Source organism: Gobius niger (genome assembly GCF_951799975.1).
Source record: "Gobius niger genome assembly, chromosome: 6".
Classification (NCBI taxonomy): domain Eukaryota; kingdom Metazoa; phylum Chordata; class Actinopteri; order Gobiiformes; family Gobiidae; genus Gobius; species Gobius niger.
Window position 1 is genome coordinate 16,423,537 of NC_136857.1, and position 23,851 is coordinate 16,447,387.

At 41.9% G+C, this 23,851-nt stretch overlaps 2 protein-coding genes across 2 annotated transcripts in view; both read left to right on the forward strand.

Annotated features, from left to right (window-relative positions):
* The window catches only part of zbtb46 (zinc finger and BTB domain containing 46), a 65,302-nt gene extending 42,272 nt beyond the window's left edge, over positions 1-23,030 (forward strand). The window contains exons 4-6 of the mRNA XM_079558508.1: positions 9,146-9,427; positions 21,031-21,206; positions 21,574-23,030. Of these exons, the coding sequence (XP_079414634.1) occupies positions 9,146-9,427; positions 21,031-21,206; positions 21,574-21,996 (881 nt within the window). The 3' untranslated portion in view covers positions 21,997-23,030. The remainder of the gene's footprint in view (positions 1-9,145; positions 9,428-21,030; positions 21,207-21,573) is intronic.
* On the forward strand, positions 13,915-17,195 carry LOC306964504 (uncharacterized protein). The gene is made up of 3 exons (XM_079558525.1): positions 13,915-14,822; positions 16,161-16,203; positions 16,305-17,195. The coding sequence occupies exons 1-3, from the start codon at positions 14,772-14,774 to the stop codon at positions 16,985-16,987; spliced, it is 777 nt and encodes a 258-aa protein (XP_079414651.1). The 5' UTR covers positions 13,915-14,771; the 3' UTR covers positions 16,988-17,195.
* Positions 23,031-23,851: the final 821 nt, after the last annotated feature.

The following is a 23,851-nucleotide window of genomic DNA, read 5'->3' on the forward strand; positions in this document are numbered from 1 at the left end:
CTTTGAGCATCCAGAAAAGCGCTATATAAAACCAATGCATTATAATTATTATTATTTATATAGCGCCTTTCTACCTGCTTTAGGCACTCACTTACATCAAGGAACCACTCACCCATTCACACGCTCATTCATACACCAGAGTACGCAGACACTGGAGGCAAGGTGGGTGACGTGACGAGAGTGTGCACCAAGACTCTACTGCTCTACTGTCTGTGCTACATATTCAGACACACAGAACATATAAATACAGTATGTGCAAATATCCACATTTGTGACAATATGGGGCACATTCTCAACATTAACTCGATAATATACACAGTCCCTAATTTTTAATTCTCTGGGAGTCACCAGCATGCTATAGATTTACTGAGGAGTACTACAGAACTACAGAACATTCAGTAGTACTCATTACTACCTCTATCTGTTGCCTTCTTCTTGTCGTGCCACTGTGGACTCCCTCCATGCCGAGGCCTTTTCATTGTTGGAGGCAGGTTGCCAAGGATACAGGCGCAGAGCGTTGACAGTCTTAATGTTATGAGACTGTAGAAAGAGAGGGAGAGAATGGCCTCTGTGGTCAGTGGGCAGCGACAACTCACTAATGATCACACTGAACAGAAATGGGCCGTGCTGGCTGCCTGGCGGAGTGGAGTGTCCCCGGGTAGATGGTGGTGATATGGGGAGGACCTCTTGTGCTCCTCTGTTGTGTCTGTAGTACATGATTGCAGCTCCTTCAGCCTTTGCGGCCTCTCGTCTGAGGCTCTTGAGAGATCCATGCTTGTCTTTGGGAAAGTCAGTTAAAGTCATATCCAAGACTGAGTGGTATAATTTTTGAGTGCCTTTTTAAGCAAACAGTAGTTTTTCTTTTGCATTTTTTTTCCAGAGATTTCAGAAATCAAAGGAGGGTTGTGAGAAGGAGTAACTTTCTGAAGCCTAAATATTGTTGATGTGTTTTTATTCCCAATCCGTGGTTGAAATATTTGATATTTCTATATTATTGTAATATCTTTGGAATTATTTTTTTAATCAAAATTACAAAATGGGCTGTATGCAAACAAGCAATATGCTACTTCTAATTGTTCTGTCAAACCATCTTTTCATGGCTGTTCTTTTCCTATGAGAGATTATTAGCTTGGTTTCACAAATAAATAAATAGTGTTTTGTTTTTTTGTAGTGGGCAGCGGGTCACTGGTGACTCATCACTGACAACATTTAAAACTAATTTAGGATGAAAATATTTCAGCAGAAGAATTTGTGTTTAATAAAGTATGCTACTGATTAGCATTAGATACAAGCAAAGTAAATTAAAATACTGAAATTGAAGTTAAAGCAGCACTCAAATAAATAACTCATGCCCCTAGAGGCTATAAGCGCCACGGCAGGTGTCATAGCATGTTGCGTTGTTTCACTCATTAATTGTCCGTGAGAGTAAATACTACACTGACAGAAAAGACAAAGTGGGAGAGGGATCTTGTACATCCAATTACACAATGGAGATCATTTCTTTCACTCAAACTTGGCTGTAAACACTGTTTATGTGGCCCTAGCCCTAAGTTAGCTTTGCCTGTCAGCTTCTTCTTCATGATTCCATTAGTGTGTATTGGGGCCTCCGACCCAGCGAAGTTGCAATTGTGGTTTTCTGGCCAGAGACACCAGAGGAGATGAAAGACCCCCCAATCATCCCATTAACACCTGTATTACCCACAAAGGGACTACGAAAAGGATGTATTAAGGTAAACAAGTTGCTTAGTACTGCTTTACAGACACACCGATGCGTCTTGAGACGTCATGAGAATATTCTGGGAAAGTATTTAATGTTTTAACATGATGCCAGGGATTGTTCATCAATAACTGTAATCGAAATATTTTGAAACATGCTACTTCCAATCAGAAGAATATGTCTCTCATGTGTGCTGTATACCATTGCATATTTTTCTAAATGAAGCTCATTATTTTGCTTCCACAGCCTCAGCGCTACCTCCTTGAAATATGTTTCCTTCCCAAGTTCTCCATCCATGCGCTTAGTGCACGTTTGTCATCAAGTGGACAAAGCAAATGCCAAGGGGAGTGAAGGTGCAAAAGTTGCTTCCTCAGCATGCCAAGAGTTTGAGAAAGTAAAAAAAAAAAGTAATTTCAGTGGAGCAAGGGGGAGTGCGGCACTAAAACAGCTCAAGAATTTGGAGGCAATTTAAAAAGCCGTGTGGGAGAGAGGGGAATGAGAGAAATGCTCCTAAGTCTCTATGTGTTGTTTTTAGGGACGAGCAAGGGCCACAACCTCGAGTGGAGACAGATAGGGAAAGTGGGTGGTGGATCGAGAGGGCGAGCATAAATCAAGCTTAGCCCCGAAGCGCTTCAGCAAAAAAAAAAAAAGGGAGGGACAGAGGAGCGAGGAGAGGACAAGGGAGACAAGAGACGGAGGAGGAGGTTGGTGGAGGGATTGCTGGGGGCTGGCGGAGAGTGCGTGGGTGGAGGAGAGAGAGGGGGGAGAGCAGAGGGGCGAGAGGGGCACAGGGCGTGCAACAGTGTGGGTGGGTGAGAGGATGTGGGCGGCACTGTGGGGTTAATAACACAAACTCGGCCAACCAGTATGTTTAAATTAAAAATGTTTACTTACTCGTTTTTGGCGCGCCTTCTTTTTTGGAAAAAAGGAGGAAAAAAGGCATAAGTTACAAATCGATTCTGAACATGACTGATAATGGACATTTGCAGAAGTTGAAAAAAGTAATATAATATCCGATATGGAGGTACAACGTGCTCAAAAAGTCACTTTCAATTAACAGTAAGAAGCAAGGGGGGAGAGAGTACACATATATGAAAAAAAAGTGTATTAAATTGATGGAAACCTAAACCAGGGATGAGTCAGCCGTACATTGAGGTGCATGCGGCATGTAAAGCCAGTCGCTGTAATGCCTCGTGTACATAAAGAAAAGCGTGTGGAGATGTCTGTATCGTGGGTGGTGAAACTTGACAGTCACACCGATGAGGCGTAGACAGTGAATGGGGTTGTAAAAAAAAAAAAAAAAAAAGTTCAGAAGATAACTATAAAACAAATTAGTTAAGCATATAAAGTGTTGGGTTGCTTTGAAAGCCATTATTGAAATTGGCAAAGGACGCCGTGTGAGTGGGCAAGTGAATGAGTGGCGGTTCGGGAGGGTGCGCGTGTGGGGGAGGGCGGATTGAAGGGCTCAAGGTAATCTGAAGTTAATGCAGCTTATAGTGGCGGCGGGAGGGGTTGGACAGATAGGAGGCATGCAGGCAAGGGAATATAAAAATAATAGGGTCAGCAGGGAAAAGGGGGTATAAATGAAGATGTATCCGAAACAAAAGCAAATGGAAAGGGAGGGGGCTATGTGGGCCAGATAAAGAGCCGGCTAATGAAAGGTGGGTGAGGCTGCAGGAGGGGGAGAGAGACAGGGGAAAGAATGCTATGGGTGGGAGAGGAAAGCCTTTTGTGCCCAGAGCAGGAGATGGAGAGATTGAGGGGAGTTCTTCTTCTCTTTCTTTTTTTTTCTTTCTATTTTTTTAAAGAGAGGAACAAACTAGTGGACGGGCAAAAGGGGGGAAAATAAGTGGAGCAGGTTGGAAGGAGGAAGAGTTAGATGATGGAAAGTGGATGCGGAAACAGCAGGGAGGGGAGTGGGCTACAAAATGTTTGTTCTAATGACTGTGAACATAACAAGCAGCCGTATTAAGGTTACGGTAGACTTCACATAATTGCACAAATTATGCAGGAACAATGAAGTCCACCTAAACCTAAGTCTATACTCCTGCATTTGACCATCCAGGGGCAAATCTGCACCAAGTTTTAGTCTAGACTGGACTACATAGCAGCAGAAAGCTACATACTCAAATATATCAAGCAGGAATTGTTTAGTTTCCATAACAACATATTGAAAAGAGTCTCAGATTGTTCAAATCAAGGACTGTTGGTTCATTAGGTAGTTCTAAAGAGATCCAGCCAATAATATTCAAAATTGAAGGAAAGCACTTTTATCCAAAAATAACCCATCCATCCATGTGTTTCCACTTGTCTGTTGCCGGTTCGTGGGGGCAGCTGTCATTTTTGCACTTCTTTGCTCAAATATGAGCACAAGCCCTACAAGTCACATCAGAAAAGACAGATCGGTTTGTCTGATTGCTGCTGTTCGACGTGTTTTGGAAGAGGTTCAAAACAGGAAGTTTGAATTCTTTACTTTTCCATTTAGATTGCCACATGCCCTCCCAGATGTAGCCCTCTTTATTTGACCAGGTTTTGGACCTTTCACAGGCTTGTGCTCTCTTGGGGCAGGAATAGGTATTCAAACATACACATTGAGTCATGGCAGGATTTGGTTTGTAGGCCTTTATTTTGGATGGTATTTAGATGGATAATGTGTTAAGTTTTCGTAAGTCCTTTTTCAATTGTGGAACCCTGAATGTCCACACAAGCATGCACATTACAATTTGATCCAAGTTGCCGTGCCTTTGTCTGACCCATAAATGAACGCTAAAATCTGCAAACACACACTCCTCTTTTCTAAGTTCAAAGGTCGTAGTGGGCCGCATCACCTTTCCTTCCCTTTCCAGGCCTTCTCTCTCCTCCTCTTTACAGCGCCCTCTGTAACAACACTACTCCCTGTGAAGTGAAAACGCACGCGCTCTTCCCCGTGTGTTCATTACGCACTTTAGTCTTAGTGTCTTCTGTCCATTAGCTGTAACTCCTTCAATAGAAGATGAATGTGCTATCCTTCACATCACATTTCAAGAACACACAGCTTTTATTTCAAGGCATGTCACACACCGACACTGATGCACGTGCACGGACACACAGGCAGACAAAGAGACCCACCATTTCCACATATTTGTCTTTTGCTTTTAAAAGGGTTTTTATTTAGCATAAATGTTGAAGCCAAGGGTGCCGGGCTGCCATGGCAACCAAATTAAACGGAGGAGCTCTTCAGAAGGCACAACTCTAAATTATTCGGACTCTTTTATGAAAGGGAAAAAATAAAAAAAGAAATCCGCTCCACTGTACAGAGAAAGCGCCGCACTCGCAGTAAAGCCAGCCACAAAGAAGAAAGGCGGCAGAGAGAAGCGCTTTTGTTTTGACAATCTGACCACACAGTTGAAAAAGACGTTCAAATTTAAAGATCGCCCGGTGACATGTGTTAACAATGATGCACAAAGGAATGATGCAAGCAGGTCTAAGATTCAACCTAAACCCATTGGCGCAGCGATATGTGCGTGTGTGAATCCGATATGATGAAATGCATAAGCCGTGGTAATTTGGGACGACACTGCGGCTACTGTGTGCTAAATGATGTTATCTGGACAGGATGGGGTTTAAGTAACACATCAACACACAGTGGCAGATAAGGCTTACATAAGTAAAGCTGGATTACAGGGCATATTCCGATTATATGGCAAAAACACAAGCTGGTTTACTGTCAGATACATTTTGGGTTCAGTTATGTTGTTACGGGGGAAACAGCAGCATGGTGGCTTCCACTAATGCGATACGTATTTTAAGGTTATAAAATATTGTTTAGTGCAATTATACATAAAATACAAACATACTACATAAAAGTTACAAAAAATGATGGACTGACTTGGCCCATGTGTTTTGCTGTGAGGAGTCTTAAAGCAGAGCTAAGTAACTCATGCCCCTAGAGGCCATACGCGCCACTGCAGGTGTCGTAGCATGTTGCTTTTTTTTTTACTCATTAATTGCCCGTGAGAGTAAATACTGCGCTGGCAGAAAAGACAAAGGGAGAGAGGGATGTTGTACTTTGCGCCACAACCCAATTACACATTTGAGATAATTTTTTTCTCTCAAACTTGGCTGTAATTACTGCTAAAGTGGTGCTGGTTTTGCCTGTTAGCCTGTTAGCTTCTTCTTTGTGATTACATTAGTGTGTATTGTGCCTCTGGGTCGGTGTAGGGAAAGCTGCAAGCGTGGTTTTTGTGGCCAGAGACACCAGGGGGAGATGAAAGACCCCCCAGTCATCCCATCGGCACTTGTATTACCCCCAGAGGGACTACAAAAAGGATTTATTAAGGTGAACAAGTTACTTTCTCCATACATTCACCAGCCTCTTTCCACTGTCTTGAGACATCAGTGTTATAGTTTTAGTAAAAAAGTGAATACTAGGTGGAACCTGTGAATTACAAATTCATTTATGGATTTTTTGTTTAGTAATTGCGTAGAGAACTCACTTTACCTCTATGTATCCAAGTATAACACTTACGTCTCCCGTGTCTGCATGCTTTCAAGACTACCCCCTTTTAAGTTACAGTATTAGAGCCAAGCAGACATGTTCCATCTGCACACGTCCAAGGGGATGCTGGGAAACGCGGTCCCGGGTCACTTCCTCATCCAGTGAACAGATGAGTGGAGGGAGATGGGGGTCAGAGGGCACTGGCTTTCTCCTTCGCCTCCTTCCATCGGTCTTCACTCTCTATTTTATATATTTCTATGTGTGTCTGTCTGTGTGTGTGTGCGCGTGTTTGTTTGCTGGCCTGCGCAGATCTATGTTATTGATTGACTCCTGTGGCTGCCGGTGCTGCCCACTGAAGGAGGGGGCAGAGCTCTAATGAATTCCTGCACCTCATGCCCCTTTACGCCAACCCCAGCACCCCCTTCTTAATTAACTTTGTGTGTGTTTTTTTGTGTGTGTGTGTGTGTGTGTGGAGAGAGTGGGGCGTTTTGTATCTCTCCTCCACACCCCCGCATTCACACTCCCAGGCATTTTTTCTGCATTCTTTGTGCTGTGTTACCTTAGCTACTGTGTAACTCCAGCCTTTATCCAGACCAGTTATACATCATAAGTACTGATCATGGCATATACTAGTTTTTAAAGTATATGTTATACAGTGCATCCGGAACGTTTTCACACCCCTATACCAAAATTGTTTTGTTTTTTCTTTCCATCAATGTACATACCCCATACTGGCAAAGTAAAAAAATATGTTTTGAATTTTTTGCAAATACTCCACACCCTCCACTGGCTTCCCATCAATACAACATCTGTTTACCCATCAGAGCATCCATGGCAATGCTCCACAATACCTGAAGGAACTGGTTACCCCTCAGTCCACCGCTCACCGTCTCTGTTCCACCAAGACCAACCTGTGCACCATGGGGGACAGAGCTTTCTCAGCTGCTTTGCCTCACCTCCGGAACGCCCTGCCTGAAGATCTGCGGGGGCATTCCTTCAAAAGGAGCTTGAAGACATTTTTGTTTAGGAAAGCTTATGATGGACACAGCTTTAGACTTGTTTTTATATTATTAAGTAATCGAAATACCAATGTAGCTTTCTGTTTGAGAGTATATATTTGAAACTTCTGACTCCACAGTAGCACGTCTTGGCTTGTGCATACAGAATATGTTGCCAGGTGTCTGACCTGTGATCATTTTTCTGTAGCACTGTGAAGTGAGAGTGACAGTGTGAGAGAGTGGTCAGCTGTGAGCAGGCAGTATGTGTCCTATCTGTATTCAGGAGCAGCCCTCGCCCCATCACCTTGACTCCCCCTCACATGCTCCCTGCTGCACGGGAGGCACTTAGCACTACGTATACCTGACTGTTGTCACAATGGACAATAGGAGCAAGTTACATCACCTGGTCAATGCCTCATAACTGGTCAATGCATCATTGGTCAGGCAAAATGTGTTCAGGTTAGGCCTTTTTACTCTCACTGTGTACTGCAGCTGTGAACCAGTTTCATGGAAAAATAATGCCTTTTATGCCTAAAAATGCCGAAATCTGAATAATGAATTGATCCAGATACAAATGTATGGTTTTATTTTGTTGACATATGAGTTACAAAGACTTTTTCAGAAGGGGATTTTCGATATCTTCTTTAGTTTTAGCTGTTTTTAGTGGAAAAATCTGTAAAAAAGAAAACAATATCAATTAATCAGGCTAGGATTGAGACATTAAAAAAATATTGTTCAGTCCAAAGCTGGAAAATGTGAAGTCTATAGGTGTTACTTTCGTGGAGATATTGTCGCACCATGTGAGAAAAATGCATTTTGAGAAAATGGCCCTTGAAATTAATTTCCGATATCAATCTATGGAGAAACATTGGATCAATGCAATATTTGAACATGTTATTGTGATGATTAGGTATATTTTTTGTTGCAAGTGAAAGGTTATGTGTTCAGAGACCAATTTGGCCCAAAACCTGAAAAATCGTTTTTTGCCTGTGTCTCCCCTTAAGGATGAATTGCCCGTCTTTTGATTGAGTGATTGATCAATTTTGCCAGTTCATCTGACTGAGAAAAGAGTACAATAAAATTCATCTCTATGTGTTCACAATCACACTGTGCCAGTTAGACAAACCCTGCAGCAAACATAATTGCTGTATTTACCTTTGAAAGCTTTTAGTTAAAAATGCTCTCACGTGTTTTATGTGAAACTTATTTAGCAGTCTTCAGTTGAGTGTTTGGGAAAAGTTAGGTGTGCATTTTCAGATAGTGTGTCATCACCGCTCCTGTCTATAACGCAGAACTTTGCGCAGTGATCTCCTGTAACACACCATTGACTCGTTCATACTTCACTATTAAAATACTCAGTGTGATTGGAGCTGTCATTGGTTCCTGTTAAAACATCAGGACACCAGAAGGTTTCTGTCCAGGCAATCTCTCTTAATTGCACACACAGTAGGCCCCTTTAAGGCATTTTTCAAGCAGGTTTCAGAATTGTATGTTAACGTGTCAAGATGAGTATTAGCTAAGGCACCTGTCATCAGTAAAATGTCAATTAGGAGCCTCTCAAAGTGTGTCTCGTGCTGTCGTGTTTGTCCATGCATGAGAGTGTTGAGTGGGACTGTCAGCAGCCATGTTGCTAGATTATCTCCTATTTCTACACTACTATGTTTCTTAAGTTCTTTTTTTTCTTTCCTGTTTCTCTGGAGTTTCAGAGAGATACTAGTAATTTACAATACGTAATGAGATACATCACAAGATTAGAAAGGACGAGGTCAATAATAGGTGTAAAAGTAGTATAACAGTTCAAGCACCCTGAGTATTTCAGTCCTTTTAATGGTCATTTAAAATTTTCAAAATATTGGAAGGTAACTTTTTAAGCCTTGATACTGATACTGTGGCAGCGATGCAATGGAATGTGTGAATATTTGCTAATAACAGGTTAATGATCGTTCTGTTCAGGGGCAGACGTGATCGAGCCAAACAGCTCAGACAGCAGAGGGGAGCGACTAGACTTCTTCCTGAAGCAAGAGGAACCTCTGAACACAGAACCCAGTTTCCTTGGTGTCAGCGAATCAGACGAGGCCGGAGCAGGAGCCGGGGGCGGGACCATCTCCTCCGTGGCCAATCTGAAGGCGGCGCTGATGAGTAAGAACAGCCTGCTGTCGCTGCGAGCTGAGATGATGGGAGATGATAGTCCGCTGCTGTACGAGTACCTGCCCAAAGGAGGACACTCCCTCTCCTGTAAGTCATTACACACACACACTCTCATCATGGCAGACACAGCTTTGGTGGTCACATGGTTGATGATTCGAAGCAACGCAATGATAACATTTAATACAACAATATTTGTGTAATAGCATAGGGTGACATGCTTGACAATACATGTGCAAATACAGAGGTCACTGCATCGCATATTTGGAATGGCTTAAAGGAATATTTCATGATTTTTGACATAGAGCCTCATTTCCTAGTTATCCAGAGTGTTATTGATTTCTGGAGATATATATATATTTTAAATCATGCAGTCCATATATTTGAAGAGTTTAGTGGTGCTAGGCTAGTGCTAGGCTAGCGCATGTCTATGGTAATTAGTAGCCTGTATTAAAAATAGCCTGTCCCAAGCACAGTGCACCTGAGGCAAATCACTTGTAACACCAGACTACCGATATCTGTGTTGACTCAATAATTTTTTGAAATATACCCTTTTGCATTTAAAATAACTTAAATTTGAGCAGCACCACCTTCCTGGTTGTAAGCTACACAGCGACGGAGTGATCTGCTATGTCACCGGAGCTACAGCAGTTTGTTTACCTGCAGCCAGCATTATTATACGTGGAATTCACAAAGGATCTTTCTACAAATCAGATATGGCAACGTTTGGAGGCGTATCCGATGATTTTGAAGAGGTTTTTAATGCAGGCTACTAGCTACCATAAACATGCACTAGCCTAGCACTAGCCTAGTACCACTAGACTCTTCAAATATAAGGACTGCATGAATTAAAAAAAAGAAATATCTCCAGAAATCAACAACACTCTGGATAAGTAGGAAATGAGGCCCTATGTCAAAAATCCTGAAATATCCCTTTAAGGCTTGACTTGTTGAGTCTTATGTAGTGTAATAAAAACATTCCCTTTGTCTTTAGATGTATTGAGATAAGTGTTGTACCGTAACTTAGTCCAATTTTGGCAACATCTTGTGTCGTGAGTTAATTGTCCAGTTGGTGGTACGTTTCAGTAATTTTTTGTTGGGATCCAGTTTTATTTCTGTGGTGGATCTGTTCAAGTCTGTATTTAGACATGGCAATTACCCTGGTTCAGATTTAGCTTTATTGTCAAAGTCCAAGTTTTGTTCATATATCAATATTTCTTCTGCATGTTTTAGCCCCGCTTTTAATAATTTTTCATTACACTGATGCTTGAAAATTCCTGAGATTGTGTTTGGTGTGAAGGTTTGCAAATCGCTGCTTTGGAGTTTATTATTCTTATCAAATCCACCGCTCCGCTTTGAACATGCTTTGTCACTCGGTTGTGTTGTAGGAGCCACAACTCATCAGCAGTGATTCAGCGAGAGAACATTTGACTGTGATCACTCGCACCGTTGTGAGAAAATTTGTCTGACAATTTCTTTGTGCTTATCTCAGGGATTGCAGTCGGTGGAAAAACAGCCACACAATTCACTTTATTGAAACATGAAAACAATATCTTTTTTTTTTTTCAGAAACATTTCTAGAGTTTCCATTTGAAACCCGCACTATTTTAGAGTGTGATGATTGCACGCCGTCTGTCAACTGCGGTCATGTTGATTTGAAGTCTTATTTTGACCTTCAGTAATGTCAATAGAGAAGTAAATATGTGCTGGAGTGACTTTTTCGCCCACTTTGCCTTTCATTTGGAGTGTCAGTGTGTCCTTTTGTCGGTGTACATTAGCCCAGTCTATGTCCGCATGGGCACGTTTGTGTGTCTGTGTATCTTTGCTTTTACTCCCTCGTAATTGGATCTTTTGTCCTGAGTTGTGCCGTCTTTGTGCGCGGAAGAAAAGGGAGGAAGGGTACAACTCTGGTCTCGTCCAGTCTTTTGAGCTGAGCCCCACTCGCCTCAGAAATCAAACCTGAATGTTCGTTGTGCACTCGGCATCAACTCTTTTGTGCTAGTGTTAAGTGTGTGGGATTGAGATGTTTCTGTCGGCTAAAGAAGAAAATCAAGACTGTCAAAGGCTTTTAGATACACAGTTTAGAAAACCTTGGCTTTGTATAAACAGGCAATTTTTGAGAATTCAGAGAATGTTAATCGTTCGCTTTCTCTGCTGAAAAAATATGAGCTGTGTTTCGACAAAGCGTATAGGGAGGTTTATGGTTAGCCAAACCCCTATTTTAAATCTTCCTCACAATGGGGTTAGGGAAACGAGCTTGTCTGTCCCCTCCCTTGTCTCCCCTCTGTGGTTTGTCCCGGCGTCTAAATGAGGACGGAGAATAAACAAACAGTGTACCTCAGATTACTGGGCGGAGGATCAGTCAGAGCGCAGTGACAGATCGCTGCTCCCTTCGCTCTCCTCCTCTCCTTCACCCCTGCATCCTCACATCCTTCCTGTCCTCCTCCCCGTGTCTCCTTCACCCCTCCTTAGCACTCATCGCTCACTCTCTCCCTCCCAGCGCTGTGCCTCCTTATTTGTCTTGTCTCCTCTCTTTTCTTTACCCCTGCTTTTACCGCAGACACAGAGCATCAAAGTATGTCGGATGTTGGAAATGCTGGGAAAGCATTGATCTGAGGGGAGGTAGAGCGAGGTCACCTGGCCTGATTCAAAAGACACCGCAGAATGTCTGCAAGAGGCCTTGACATGGCATTCTGGTCTTTTTGCACTGTCTGTCCAAATAATAGTCTGTTTAATGAAACATTTTCCCAAAGTTACATAGAAAACTGAAAATTAATGCTTTGCGGTTTAACACTATTCAGGTTTTGTGTTGTCAAGGTGCATACCCCAGCGGTATGATTCATAACTGGCTTGCATAGACTATGAATGCCCTTCTCTTTCAAACAGCAAATAAAAGTAGAAGCCAACTCTTATGCCAGAATCCAATAAGGATCATTGGGATTTGGCCCCTGTTGCTGTACCCATCTCGTGCGTCAGACAATCGATGGCAGACAATGGATTTGGCCGAATCGTCCCCGCACACCTGTCCACAGCCTCTGCGTCCTCCTCACTGTAAAGAGACATTCCATTTACTTTAGGGTTATTTGTAAATTCTCCTCTTCTGGCACCAGGTAAAATAGTTGTGCAAATGTATTCTTCATCATGTGTTATTTTCCGTTAAAGGCAGTGCCATTGTGAGATGAGGACAAAGGGGATTCTTAATTATTATAAGATGTGTCATTTCCCCCAGAACTCGTCAATCATATTTATATCTATGTTTACAATTTTCAATCAATACTTGAACAACCCATGGTGACAACATTTGCCGTTTATTGGGGTTTATGGTCTTTTTCCCCAAGTTGATTCTACTTTTCCTACCATTCAGCGGCATCAGGTAAAGCTTATATTCTACATCGGTCCTACCTCACGAAGTCTGCTCCTGAAAAGGCATTTCGTGTGATTAGCTGTTGGCAATTATTCGGTCACCTCAGAGTAATTTCTTCAAGAACAAAGTTAATTGGTTATCATCCCCTTTTCATTCTCAAGTGGAAGGTGCAGGCACTGGTGTCTCTGTGCTTGTTTTTTTGTGTGCGTTATGACCTCTATCCCTCAATTTAAAACGATCAGTACATACATGCTGGAACAGTTTAGACAACATGTGTGATAAATGCAATATCCTGGATTTGTATTTTATGTGTAAGGTGGACAATACCCATTATTAAAAAAGCATATGTGAGAGAATGGCGGTCTACAATAATTTAGAGACCAAAAAATTACAATATAACGATGAAATAAAACAAGAAAATTGAGGAATTTATTGAAAAAATCTTTTTACAAATTCAGTGCTTTACAGATTATGACCCTGTGCACCTTTACCTCCTCATGCTTTTCCCACATAACATATCACGGTATTAGCAACTACTTTTTTTGTTCAGTTTTTTTGTAATAAGCAGTAGTTTAGTCTTCTACACTGGAGCTTAAAAAATGGACATTATGTTTCCCAATTTAGTATTTAGCACATAGAACAAAATAAAAATGTCCCTTAGTGTAATATTGAGAATAAGTGGGTAGTTGTGAGGATTTGTGTGGGTTTTCGGTCAGTGGGAGTGAGGAGTGGGGAGCGGTGCCGGGCGCGGTGCTTCAACATTCCAGGAATCCGTCCACGGTCAGCCTCATGGTCGTGTGATTCTGAGTTTGGTGCAGAGGAGGCCAGTGAATGGATGACTCTGGCCCACACTACACAGAGTGCATTCCCAAAAACACTTCCCACAGACATGCTTGAACGCACAAGCTACATTTTAATATAAAATACATCCAGTTGGTAAAGTAATGTAATAAAGAATGTCTTACTGGTTCTGAGATGATTTTATAGGCACACATTGATACTTGTTTGTTGGTATATGCATTTGTGCTTTTAGAAATGTGTTTGCGTGACAGTACTATTTATCCTTCGTCTTTCCAACCATCCCTCTTTTTACATTTTATTTTAGTGAAACCAAAGTTGAATAAACCCTCCCCTCCCAGTATCCTGATGTATTTATATAGTACATGTATATATTGCTTCCTGAATCCTACCTAAATCTATCCTGCATTACACCACCGCATTTCAACCAAACATTCATTAACTGCTGTTAACATCATTTGTTTTTTGATGAAAATATTTCCAAACAGTTGCTTGCTGTATATTTTGGCATGCAAACTACAAAGAGAAATCAACAACAACTTGTGTTTTACACAATGAAGCCAATAAACTGTGTACCCCAGCTTTCACTTGTTGCTGCAGGTCGATACGGTCTTCTACCCTATCTGTGCTCAAATCAAGTTTCAAGATGGCTTCACTCCAAGTCTCCCTCCGCTCTACTGGCCCTTTCTACCCTTATATGCATTTCACTCAATACTGAACACACACTATCACACACACATACGTACAATAGGCCTGCTGTAGCATCCTCTGCACGCATGTGGGTGGTAGAAGGAGAGCAGAGGAGCCAAAGAAAAAGACAGGCCTAACCCTTTCCCCTCGGCTGCTGGAAAGTGAAACTTGTGAGTTCTCTTCTTCCTCCCCCTCCGTGCACTGTTTGATAGCGTAGCACTGGCAGCCTCTGTGTGTGCCCCCCTGCCCACTCGCTCCCGTTTGTGTAGTTTGTGGTGGCCAGCTGCTTGCAGAGTTGGAGTTGTACGTGAGTGGGTGGGTGAGACTGGTTTCCTGTGCTCCTCAGGGCTACGCTCCAACAACCACTGCAGCAGCAACACAGTCCGGCAAGGGGCAAGCGGGGCCAAAACTGAAAACAAAACTCCCTTTCCTACTACCACCACCACCGCTACTGCTGCTACTGCTACAACTCTTTCACCACCTCCACATCAGCCATCGCCATCTTCATCACCATCTTCACCCTCATCCGCTCCTCCCACGCCAGTCAACCCCTACGAGCAGCGCCCCCTAGAGGATTTGGATATGGAGGTGGAGGAGGTTCCAGAGGGCCCTGAGCTCTCCACTTTGCCCCAGGTAAGGACTCTCAGAGTGGGTTAGCTTCAGGCTTGTCTCTGGTTCCTATATCCCCAAGTTAAGTTTGATTATGTAGGAAAAAGCCAAAGCCTCTTCTCAAAGTTACATAAACAATTCGATATGGTTTGATATTGTATATCCACATTTTTATGCTCACAGAAATATATTTGATTCTTGATCTTCTTCTCTAATAATTGATTTTAGTGTGTGACAAAAAATGCTCTATTGGCTTCAGATATTCTTGAACAAGATCCAGTCATATAATTTATATTCTGAATAGGTTTTCATTTTACATACTCAATGAACTTTATGCCCTATAGTATGCTGTATAAACATGTCTTGTATGATGGTAATTTATGTTCAACTTTGATTTGATAGACATGCATAAATAAAACTGCTACCTACCAATTATTGTATTATCCCTGAACATTGGAACGTCATTGGGTATGAAAACCAGTGTAAACAATACTTAATATGGGGAAGAATAGGAAATGTGAGAAGTGCATTGAGCTGAAATGTCTTTTCATTTTTCTTCCATATATTCCTTTTTTTTGTAATTTCTTTGATATCTGTTGTGTTTTGTTTGTATTTCTGTTGTGTTTTCTCATCCTTTTAAATTTTCATTTTAAGCCACTGCTCCTTTTTTTTATTTAACAGTGTAATAATAAAACTAACCGTCTCATTCAAATGAAGCACCGTGTGGAGGTATTAGGCAGTAATGTAGCTTATAGTGCTAACATTCACTATCGCACAGTCACAATGACAGAGATGGCAGATAGTGCATGAGATGGGGATGTGCAAAATCAATATGAGTAGACAATGAGAGGTTTGCACTCATAGCTCAGGAAATTGTGTTTTTTTTTCCTTGTGCATTTTAGTGTGGAGGTGGCAGACGGTGCATTGGAGTTTAGTGCCAGTTTATGTGTAAAAGCAGTATTTGCCGTGCTTGTCAGGGTGTGTGTCTAGGTCCAACCTCTCCTATCTGTGTGGACAAGCCATCTGCCGTCCAGAGCATGGTGTCCTGTTCTGAGTGAGGAAAAGGAGGAGGGCAGAGGAAACTGGAGGGGTTGAAGGAATGACGGGATGGGCTTAAAGAGCGGTGTCAGATGGGACAGTGTAGGAGAAGGCAGGCCCACAGAAGGACGATTAAGTCTATTAACTTACATGACATGCCATTAACATTTTCTCATATTTCAGTCTGTCACCTTCAGTTTTCTTTTCTTATCTGCCACCACCTGTGGTTATTCTTTTCTACAGCTTTAATAAATATCCTGCTGCATGCCCATACAGTTTTATAAATACTTCAGCTACTTGATGCATGTTATTTTGTGTTTTCAGAAACATGAAAGGCCCAGAGACAATGAGAAAGAGAGTAGCTCAGGTACAGTTGATGTCTTTCAAAGATTGTTTGTGCATGAGAGACTTGTATTTGACTCGTCTTTGCGCTGGTCCTTACACTGTTGCTTCTGTTGGTCTTTGTAGCTCTGGACAGTGACCAGTGTCTGTTGGAGAGAGATCAGATGGCAGAGGGAAGCACTGGCACTGGGACCAAAGCTTTGGAGCAGTTTGTGGAGGGTGCACCAGGGGGCGACAGAGTTCTGCCAGAGCTCGGTGTGTGGCCTGAGAAGGGCTTAGCCTGCACCCTGTGCAAACGGCTGTTCTTTAGCCTAGAGCAGCTGCGGGAGCACGAGTACCGCCACACCCTGTCCCTCATGGCCCTGTCTATGGATTGGCCCTCTCAGCCCCTTCAGCCCACACAGCCCCTGAGTCTACAGCCGAGCCTATACCGTCCTGCATTCGCTGATTCTGCGCCAACACGGTACTTCTGCACCCAGTGTCCTGCCAGCTTCACCCTAAAGTCCAACGCAGACCGCCACGAGAAGACCATCCACATGAAGAAGAAGCTGATGCAGTGTGTGTACTGTCTCAAACACTTCCGTGATCGCACAGACCTGCATCGGCACCTGTCCTCTGTGCACTCTAGGGAGAGAGAACACCCCTGTCGCACCTGCAACAAGGCCTTCAGCACCCTTAAGAACCTGGCAACACACGCCAAAGTGTGCTGCCAGACAGGGGCAGGGACAGGCATGCAGACTCTTTGGGGCGGATCACCAGGGGAGTCAGCTGATGCCGATCTGCAGCTGTTAAAATCTTGTTTGCTATAATGAAACTTTTCACTCCTAATCAGCTCTATTTTTTGTACTTGTCTTGTGAAACTGTATCTTAACTGTTACTATGCAAAACAGAACCTCAAAGTAAAGGCTGAAGTAAGACCACGTTATTGGCCAGGTGCTATGATTTTTGGATGAGACTATAGATCTAAATAATCGAGATCGACGGGTTCCATTCAGCCCCATTGATAGTAATGATCCCCATTAGTCTGTGAAATTACCATGACTGTTCAATCTCCTCCTACCAATGGCCGCCGTTGGTCCGCCCATTCCTGTAGTACCTCCATATCGTTCCCCATTAGAAAGAATTGCACTTTAGACACTTTAAAAACAAGCTTAAAGCCTAAACATTCTACAGCTAGATATTCTTCCTGCGATAACACTGGGTTAGTTACAATTAAAGGAACCAGGCTGGGTTTCGTAAGAAAACATTTTGATTTGACGGACCGTTAGCATTAGTGCTAATGGCGCGGGCGCGACCACGACTGAACTACGTGCCCCGTGAGGACCGAGTCTACAGTGAAGATCTTCATCTTATGCCCTTTTTAGGAAAATGCTTCGTCACAGCAGGGTAGGAGGAGTCTGTAAATCTGCCATGATTTCTCCTTCGATTGTAGTTACTATGGCAAACGAGGAGGAGTGAGGAGGAGCTGTTAATTATTTTTTACGGTCTATGCCTCCTGCGAAGCCTGTTCTTTAAAAGGGCAAAAAGGCAGGCGGACCGGCTACAAGCCTCCACAGAGCTCCAGAGCCTGTCAATCAAAGACTTTTTATTTCTAATATAAACCATTTCTAATATACAAAAAACAGCATGGTTAAGAATATGATACCTATGATACCTACCCCAGCGTTGTCACATGGGTCATAGTATTTTTTAGAAAAAGAAAACTATCGGCTTTTAAAGAGTTTAAACGAGTCCCAAAGCTATATTAGAATCCTGTTTACCAAGTGTCTTCTGAAGTCGCCCCTGGCTACCAGGGGGCGGTCTTACAGCAATGTTAGCTCCCCGCCATGAGGACCAAAGAGAAGAGCTTTCTTCGCTCATTGGATGAGATGCTGTGTGTTTTTCCTACTGCCTCATCAACTCAAACCACTGACTGTGTGTCGCCAGTCACCAGTCTGACTAACCCCTCCTTTTAAGGCAGGCAGATCTTTATCTCACAACCACGCATTATGGGCACTTAAACCACTTTTGCACAGAACACGGAATTCACCGCTCACACAGTCACTCCACCCCCAGGGTCCAAGTGGTATTGCAAGATAAAGAATCAGAAAACACAAACTGACAAACGCATTAGTTCTTCTTAAAATGTTAAATGATATCGGGAAATGTAACAATAATCTGTAGCATTATGTACCGAGTACATGAATGGACTCTCCCTGAGGGGTCAGTATGTCATGATTACACCCCCTGTCAGATGAGTGCAGATGGAGGGGTTGTGAACACAAGGCTAGAACAATATGCCAGTGTCTGCTGCTGTTACAGGGGAGGGTGTCCCACTCTCTGCACATCTGTGAGTTTTGTAGTGTTTAGGAGTGACCACCCATTGGTCCTCCCCCAACATCTCCCTCTCGTACGATGGAGTGGTTTCTTCTAGTTATTTTCTTTCTTTCACCTATGGCTTCCAAAAAGTTATGAAACACGTACAACCACAGTTGTATGAATGATTCAAATCAATGCAGCTACGTTGATTGGATGAAGAATCGAGGATCCATTAGAGTGGGCATAAAAACTGGCTGTTAAATTGTTGCTAATGTAAATTCACACCAATCGCTGCCAAAACTCTCTCACTAAGTTTACAGCAGGCTCCGGTCTGCGACACTCTGAAACAAAATACCTTCTTCACTCACATTGTTCTTATTGTTTAGACTTAATGTGAAATCCCAGGAGGTGCACAACATCCTTCAAATCCCTCTCCCTCTGTTGTTTTATCATATGGTGTGCATATCTTTTTGTTTTCTTATTTTTACATTAATAAAAGGGCTTATGTCTATTGGGAGTTTGTAACAAAGAGGTCTTGATGCCAAATCATTTGTGAAAGTATTCCTCAGGTAGCGCGTTCAGTTCAGGGCAGCTCAAATGTAAAAGGGAAAAGATTTCCCTTTTTCTATTATTTTAATTAGATATAATTGTTTTCATTTTAACTACTGTAATTTTCTATATGTATTGTAAATTGAATATAGCTAATATTAAATTAGATTTTTTTTCAATAACCATAGTGTTGTCAATTCTTTCTTATCATGTAGTTTTGAGTGAAATGTTTTGTTCAGTGTTTTGCTTAAGCATGCTTTCTGTTGCCGTCGAGTGTTTAATGGCAGTCGATTTGCAAATCGAGGTAATTATACTGTAGTACTTACACCCCTGTATTGTGCCTGACCCTTGCTCACTGTAACTGTTTTGCGATTGTGTGTAAATCCAGATATTTCTCTACTTACTTTATTATATCCCTTTAGTGATTCTCCCACAACTAACATTTGCTTGTTTTTTTTCCACAGTTGAAGTGCAATAATAGCATTAGAGCTATAATAGGTTAGGGCAGGGCAATAGGACAATATCACCACTATTTCCCTCATATTTAACATGGTCAATTATATTATATTATACTGTATTAAAATAATCTTTTATTATGAATTGTTGACAAGCTATAGATTGTTTAAGCAAAGGTCTGCTTAATTAACCACATGCAAATATTATTATTATTTTTATTTTTATTTATTCCTATGCCCCTAGTGTATAACCAACCATGGGGAATCCTGGGTAGTATGTAAGCACTGAGCTTGGGGTAATTATTAAAATAACAATAATAATATAAGGACTAAATATAATACAAATGAAAGACTCAAGGTCTTCTCGGGTCAAAAAGCCTTTTAGGTTTGTTCATTAAATGTAAATTGGACTGTATGGTAGTAGTAATATGATGGCAACTCCAAGTTAAGTCTATAGTTTCAGCCCTGCCATGGCTTTATCCTGCTTTATACATGTTCAGTCAGTTGTGCTTAACTGATCTATTGGTCTATTGTTTTAGCTTTCTACTGGTTCAGTCTTACGTAAGTCTGTTGGAAAATGCCAAATGTTTTCTGTTGTAGCCTATTACTTTACAAAAAACTTTGAGAATAACTGTGCTATATACTGCTCTCAAGATCCCATTGTTTTGTACCTTGTGCCCCTGTTGTGCCTCTGTTGTGCCTAGGTTACTTTGCTTCTCCGTGTCCTTCCTGGTTGTTTTAGCGCAGTGACTGTTGTATGGTGTTTATAGTATCTTTCTGCCATTATTGCTTTAGTATGAAAGGAGCGCGGTTGCCAGGGAAACTGTAGCTTCGGCGGGGATTGGTGTGACCATGGGAATTGATGGTACATTTCTGAGACCATGGCTGACACTAATTAAAAGTAAAAGTAAAACAAAAAAGTGACATTGGTTATTTAGTTATGTTAAAAAAAAATAGATTGATGTTTTCTACATAAAACAAGTGTAAGTTACAGCCTTTCATTTGTCTGGAACAAAGAAGTGAATGTCAGTGTCCCACATTGTCATTTCTGACAATGTGGGACAATTTTGCACTAATTCAATATCAAGAGGCGAGAAGTAGTTACATTTACTCTAGTGCATGTACTTGAGTAACATTTTGAATTAATTGTATGTCTTAAACTAGTTTTACTTCTACTTGAGTAATATTGTAATGAAGTATCTGTGCCCTTATTGAGTACCTTATTTCCTGCCCTTTATTCATAGATAAAAAATATTGTTGTATATTTTCTGGCATTTCCTTTGAAAACTTGGATACTTTATTTCTCTTAATTTATGTCACTATGCTCAAAGAGTTACTCAGTACTTACTACACTTTTTTATTCTTACTTGAGTAAACGTTGTAGCCACTTTGCCCGCCTCTGCTCAAGCAGTAACATGATTTTGGAAGTACTCAGTACTCATATTCATTATCACTCGACTGAACACAACAAAGAAACGTTGATACACATCTGGCTTTAGCATTTTATCGAACTAACCTCACTTGTTTTTTCTCTCTTCTTTTCCCCACAGTGAATGACTTCACAGTGATCCGTAAAAAGTTCAAGTGTCCCTACTGCAGTTTCTCGGCTATGCACCAGTGCATCCTGAAGAGGCACATGCGCTCACACACCGGCGAGAGGCCCTACCCCTGCGAGATCTGCGGCAAGAAGTTCACCAGGAGAGAACACATGAAGAGACACACACTGGTGAGTCTGTCGCCACAAGGGGGCGGTAAAGAAATTGTACAGTAACTTACCATTTAACTAATGTACCGTTTCTGTACTACATAGGATCTAAATTCTCTATATCTAAAACTAGGTATACGTAGATATATATACATATACTGTATATACACACACATATATATACAGTATATCTATAGATATAGCTATAGTTAAACAAGAGATTTTAGCTTCTAAATATCGTTTTATAAATCTGACTTACCATTCCCCAGAAACTTCAGTCTAAGAAAACACTAATGAACGAGGTCAATGACTTTTTAAATGTTGCTATTTTGCTTCGATAACAAAACTCTCTCCAATCATTCTATTTACTCTATTTGTCCTCTGACAGGTCCACAGCAAAGACAAGAAGTACGTGTGCAAAGTGTGCAGCAGAGTTTTCATGTCAGCCGCCAGCGTCGGCATTAAACATGGCTCCCGTCGCCATGGCGTCTGTGCCGACTGCTCTGGGCGGGGTATGGCTGCTCTCCTGGATCACAACGGAGAGGTAGGCGGAGACATCTCCCCGGAGGAGGAGCTCTACCCCGGCGACCGCTTCCAGGATGACCCGGCAGAGTGTGATGGCGACGCGGAGGAGGAGATGATGGCTGATGGGGAGATTATTGGGGAGACGGAGGAGGAGAAATGGAAGGACTCAGGGATGAGCGACAAGGCACAACGCGTGCTGGACAATGACAAGGAGGAGAGTGATTCGTCAGCACAAGACGGGGAGCAGCAGAATGGGACAGACAGGGACTTTACCTGGATCTCCTAGGACCAGCCCACCTCCGCCTTAGCTCCTGATGAAGATGCTCTAAAGATCTCCAGCAATCTCTGAGGCAGAATCACAGCTGCTCTCCTTTTTACCCACCCGTCCCTCAGTGGATGGGCCTCCCACTGAATGGAAACGGTGTGGGGTTATGCGCGACAATGATCTCCAAAACCTTTATGTGACATTATGATGCGACTTTCAAGACAACGGCGGCTCAAGCGGTGGCTTCTTCTGCTTACCTCCTTCACTTCTGATGCAGTGTTTAAGTGTCTGTTTTTGTTGCGGGTTCCAGCCACACGCCAAGGTCCCGGACTTTGCTTGCCTGCTTTGCCGTTCACAATCATAGTGGACTACCCAGAGAGACAGCCCTGACTGGATCACCGCCTATAATGTTTTGAAAAGTGAAGGGTCAAAATCTATTGCAAAGAGAGGTGTGTCTCTGTTGACGAGATTCCTACTGCCACAGACTTGTTGCACTTTAACTGACTCCACTTTTAACCCTGAACCATGGTTTACATTTTTGATCTTTTATCCAATTGGTGACCGCACCTACCTTTAAGGATATACCCATATCCTCCAGACTGTTAACACAGTGGAGAATCACTGAAGCTTTGTGCAGAACGCTGTCTGTGTACAGTTTAAGCCTTTCAGTGAGTTGCTTCTCAATCTTTTCTCTCTAAAGTTAAATTGATCCATTCCAAAAGATTCTGGAGCTGTATATACAGTTTATCCACAACGGGACTTAAGTGTGCGTGAGTCTGTCTGTGTGTGTTGGAGAGAGGTAGAGAGAATGTACCACACTTTTCCACATTAAGTAGGAGTTATTAAGAAGTTGCAGAGTCCTTAGTCCTGATTGGCACAAACAGGATGAGGGCGTTTCTGTCTGACACTGGAGTTTGGACCTGAGAGCCTGGTCTCTCTCATGAAGGGGAGATGCCTTCCATTTTTTCTTTGTTCCTCAGTCAATGTGATTTCTGATCAGAATATGCAGATCACATGTAATCATTTTAATCATTTTAAAATTTTAAAGTTAAAAATATATATGAAAAAAAAATAATCAAGAGTTTAATATACTTTGTTGAAGCTATTTATTGGAGACACTTGGCAAAGTAATTTGCTCCTCTCTCTGTCTGATGCAAGAATGTTGCGTGTGTGTTGTTAAAAGAGCTTATATTGTTTCCTTAAGAATATTTCCATGTTTTTGACAAAGGTTTTCACAATTCCATTGAGGCAGATGTCTTATATACGATTATGATTACTGTTGTTGATGTAACTAATTATTATTAATTATTATTAAGTGCTGGATGCTAAGCTTTATTGTGTGCTCTTTTTGATATTTTATATCTTGTATAAGAAAAAGCTTTTATACTTTGCCTTGTTGTGGACAGCAAGCCATGGGGCTTTTCTCGACCTTCTCTTGTGCCAGTTTACGCTTTTTTGTCGTATTTGCTTTTGAACCAAGGGAAACACACACTTCTCTGTTAGATATTGACGACACATGTATTTAGCACATGCTTTTGTCATCCGATATACACTAATTGATGAGTACCAAAAACAATCTTGTATACATGAAGTGCTTTCGTTGACAGTTTCTGTGTGTGTGCAGGTGCTTTTTTATCGTACTTTTGTTGTTTCACTTTTGGTTTAATCTATTTGTCACGTTTTACAAAGTGCACATTTTATGGTATTATTGTGAATATGAAGGGCTGTTTAAGGGCCAACACTCTTTTGGAAGACTGCATCAACCAATTAGACTGACACATTGTTTTCACTTTTTATCACGCACAATCACCGAAGTAACAAAGCAGCACATAGTCAGAGCCATTACTTGTGTTGTATCCTATGTTGTTTTTATAGC

Bases quoted from the DNA above. Each gene is read 5' to 3' on its own strand.
- LOC306964504 (XM_079558525.1), top strand. From the start codon at position 14,772: ATGGAGGTGGAGGAGGTTCCAGAGGGCCCTGAGCTCTCCACTTTGCCC. The intron at 14,823-16,160 runs GTAAGGACTCTC...TTGTGTTTTCAG, and splicing joins AGCTCTCCACTTTGCCCCAG to AAACATGAAAGGCCCAGAGA. The intron at 16,204-16,304 runs GTACAGTTGATG...TGGTCTTTGTAG, and splicing joins TGAGAAAGAGAGTAGCTCAG to CTCTGGACAGTGACCAGTGT.